Source organism: Plectropomus leopardus, unplaced genomic scaffold (assembly GCF_008729295.1).
Source record: "Plectropomus leopardus isolate mb unplaced genomic scaffold, YSFRI_Pleo_2.0 unplaced_scaffold17818, whole genome shotgun sequence".
NCBI classification, from domain to species: domain Eukaryota; kingdom Metazoa; phylum Chordata; class Actinopteri; order Perciformes; family Serranidae; genus Plectropomus; species Plectropomus leopardus.
Window position 1 is genome coordinate 1 of NW_024619185.1, and position 3,915 is coordinate 3,915.

Genomic DNA, 3,915 nt, shown 5'->3' on the forward strand with positions numbered 1-3,915 from the left:
TTTGTTTGTTTGTTTGTTTGTCTTACTTTCTCATTTTATTCTGTCTTATTTTTTAATTTTTCTTTGCCAAATTTTCAGGTAATTTTTTGAACTTTTCACAGATTTCTTGCTAACTTCTGGGTCATTTCTTCTTTGTTGTATATTACCTTCTTCTCGTGTTTTTTGGGGGTAAACAGCCAATTTGCCTACGTTTTAAAGGTTAAAGAAATAATTTGACTGTATTTCCATTTTTGCTGAGCAACAGTTTAGTGTAAAGAAATTAAAAACCCGTCCCATATAGACGTCTGTCCCAAATATAAGCCTGTTGAGTTGAATGACTTAAGCAGCTAATAACTCTAGTTATCTACTTTAGCCAAAGTTGATTTTACCTTAAATCAGGATTCTGCAGAGATCCCAGAGAAGCCTCCATCTGTTGGAAGTGAAACTGTCAGCGTTTATAAAGTCTTGTAGATAACTTAAACTAACTTTAACTTGTCTCAAGTTAGCTTCTCGCTAAGTTAACCAACCTAGCAACCCTTTGACAGCATCGCCGTTACTAGCTAAAACTAAACTGCAACGACGCCAGAAAAGTTGCTTTAGCTGAAATTAAGCAACTTACGTTGACATTATATCGATTTAGTTTTGGTTGTGTCAAAGTCTGGGTGCTGTAAAGACATCTTTAAAGTTTCTAACATTGCTAGCAAACGTTAGTGGCTAACTTAAGCTAATTTCACAAACGTGTGACCACTTTTTGTTTTGATTAGTTACAATGGATTTCCTGAAGTAAGGCGGTAACCCCGCCCACAATCTGTGACCTCATCACGCTGTACTTTACGTCCAAAGTGTTGGGTGAGATCATGGGGCTGTGCATGCAGGTAACGTTATGGCTAAAATTATTTTTATACCGCGCAACTATTGCAATACAACCAAATTAGAACATTAATCCAAGTATCTAGCGCTTTAAATTACATAACGCTGCAATTCAACCGTTTAACATTCGTCACACCGTAATGAAGTTTATATTCACAGTCCTTTCTTAGATAGTCAGGGTCCAAAGTGATATTTGGGTAGCTGTGATTAGGGAACCGATATATAATAAATAAAACTATAGCTGTGCGCAATGAAATGATACTATCATTATGCAGCAGCGAGCTCAAGTCCGGTGCAGTTGACGCTATAAAGATTTTGGTATCCTCCTTCGTGAACACGTGGCTCGTTGGTCTAGGGGTATGATTCTCGCTTCGGGTGCGAGAGGTCCCGGGTTCAAATCCCGGACGAGCCCATCTTTTGAAAGCGGTGGCAAACGTAGCCTCCTAAACAACAGCTATTTTTAGTAATGTGGTAAGGTTGACATTTACAGATAGCACTTTTGTAAAACATCGGCTTTAATCTATTTTCAAAGACGCACAAAACTACATGAAAGAGTTAATAGACTATTTTTTTTTAAGCCCATAAGGTTTCCCTCCAAACACCAGACGTTTTGTTCTCTGGTAGCTATCAGCTATCATTAGCTGTTCCAACATTTAACAGTGTGCTATCCTAAGAGAAAGCCTACATCGGTGTTACGGGTTAGTCTATATACAATAAAGTAGTTATAGCTCAGAAAATGCCAATTATGAAGTCATATATAGCACACACAAATGATCATTTGAATCCAGAAACAGCAGCCAGTTACTGATGTGTATTATTATCGGTCTGGTCGCTGTCAGTACGTGTGGCTCGTTGGTCTAGGGGTATGATTCTCGCTTTGGGTGCGAGAGGTCCCGGGTTCAAATCCCGGACGAGCCCATGTTTTTTCCTGTCTTGTGTTAAGAATATGTTTACGCGTCTATTTATAACTTCATTTCAATATATTCAAATCCACAATAACGGACATCAGGTTTTGCATTGACTGGCAGAGACGTAGATCAGTTATCACCGTTTATCTCTGCAGCCTCCCTCCCCTCCTCACCAAACTGGCCGGACGCGTTTGTCCACCTGCCCTCCGTCACACACTGAACAAAGAGCGCCTCCGCAGCTCTGCCTCCACAGCTGTTGTGCTGCTCTGAGGGTTTTTGGGGCCGTGAGAAGAGAGACGGACGTTTCTGTTCCGCCCCCACAAACACACCAGACACTCCTAACAGGCGGCAGACGAGCCCGGCTCTCATTCACCGCAGAGAGGCTGTGCAGCACCACAGGGACAATACTCCGGGAGCCGCGATATTAGAGGCGCTTCACCTGCACTGTAAGTACACATCACACACATTTTTATTATTGCCTTTATTAAACCTGTTCTCTATCAGTAGTGAATGTTGTTTATTAGGTTATTGCAATTATTCTCAGTGTTTTTCCACTTTTCTTTATTGTCATTACGCAGTCTTGACTGTTTCTCTTAATATACATGTGACTCTTAACCATAACGCCTGAATACGTTTTATTTAAGCTTTTCTAGAAACATATCAGTTAAAAGTTAAAATAAATACGACATTTTCAATTTTAAATCTGTAAATAATACTGCTATAAAAATGGTTATAATTTTATAAAGTAGCACATCTATGTTTTGAATGTCTGACTGTACTTTTAGATTTTTATTGCAATTTTTCTATTCTATATTTAAGTTCTTGACTTTTGAAGTATTTTGCCTTTATTTTTATTTTCTTTTGATGTTTGTGTGAATCAAACACAAAGGCAAGTTCCTTGTAAGGGACTGCTCTTTATTCATTAGAGGAGAGGGCTGGCTGGGTGTTGTTGTTTTTTATTTAATTAATTATTTATTTTTTCAAATATGTTTCCCTGAGCCTGCCTGAGTGACTGGCAGAAAATGCATGATTCTCCCTCCATCATGAATATATTATATTATATTTTAAAAATCCACACTTTGATATTTGAAAGTTAAAAGTCACAAGATAAACTCTTTTTTTTTTATTTTTTTTAAAAAAACTCATTTATTTATTTGCTAAATTTTAAATAAATTGTAGAGTAAATATCCCTATTTTAGGCTAATATTTAGGTTTTCTCGTGTGTGTGTGTATTTTCTGATAGAAGCTTTTCTCATACATTATGTGTCCAAAGAAATATGAAAATCCATCATTAGTTTCTGTTTTTACAGTTTCTGACTATGATACGTGGTGCAATTTAGATGATTTTCAAGAAAAAATGGTTTAACTTAACTTTAACTAACTTGTTTGGCAGTTAACTTTTTATTAAATAGTTCTTGATTTAATAACTATTTGCAAATCTATTATTTAACAGAGAGAAGCAAACTGGGAACCTGCAGCAGCGGCCTCCTTCAACAAGGCCTGAACGTCAGTCACCGGACAGTCGAGCGGTTTTTATCAGGACAGATCACCCAGTAACTCTGATCCTCCCAGTGACGCCCCGCGGTCCACCGGTTCAGCCCGACCATGGTTCTGTGTGAGGACGGCGAGTGCAGCGTCTGCCTCCTGCCCTTCACCCGGATGGACAGGATCCCGCGGGTGCTGCACTGCAGACACACCTTCTGCGAGCCGTGCCTGGAGACGATGTCTCGGTCCAGCAGCGGGCTGCTCACCGTGGGCTGCCCTCTGTGTCGCCGGGTCACCTGCGTAGGGCACGGCCTCAGCCTGCAGGAGGCCCTGTGGGTCGACAGCAGGCTGTGGGAGCAGATACCGGAGGACGTGGAGGCCGAAGAGGAGGAGGAGGACGACGACGGACTGAAGGGAGCAGCTGAGGAGGAGGGGACGGAGACCAAACAACCCTCGCTGCAGGCAGAGTGAGTTTAACAGTGAGAGCAGACACAAACATGCACATTACACACGCAGAAATACTGATTTGCTTTTCTTGTTTACAGGAAGTTTTATGACTGTCTGCAAAAAAAAACCTTTGTGACCTTTGACCTTGTTTCACATGATTTTCAATTTTTTGTTTAACCGCTTGAAACCAGAGCAAATTAGCTTGATTGATTACAAAAACATGGAT

The 3,915-nt window shown here is 40.3% G+C and overlaps 1 protein-coding gene and 2 non-coding genes across 3 annotated transcripts; all 3 read left to right on the forward strand.

Moving 5' to 3' along the window:
• The first annotated feature begins 1,189 nt into the window (after positions 1-1,189).
• On the forward strand, positions 1,190-1,261 carry trnap-cgg. Its single transcript has one exon. It is a non-coding gene; the product is annotated as a tRNA-Pro (tRNA).
• A 434-nt stretch (positions 1,262-1,695) lies between these two features.
• trnap-ugg lies at positions 1,696-1,767 on the forward strand. The gene has a single exon. It is a non-coding gene; the product is annotated as a tRNA-Pro (tRNA).
• Positions 1,768-1,992: 225 nt separating this feature from the next.
• LOC121964935 (E3 ubiquitin-protein ligase RNF186-like) lies at positions 1,993-3,709 on the forward strand (the record flags this gene model as incomplete). The annotated part of the gene is made up of 2 exons (XM_042515113.1): positions 1,993-2,203; positions 3,211-3,709. A coding segment is annotated over exon 2 (347 nt), but the record flags the coding sequence as incomplete, so codon positions are not given.
• Positions 3,710-3,915: the final 206 nt, after the last annotated feature.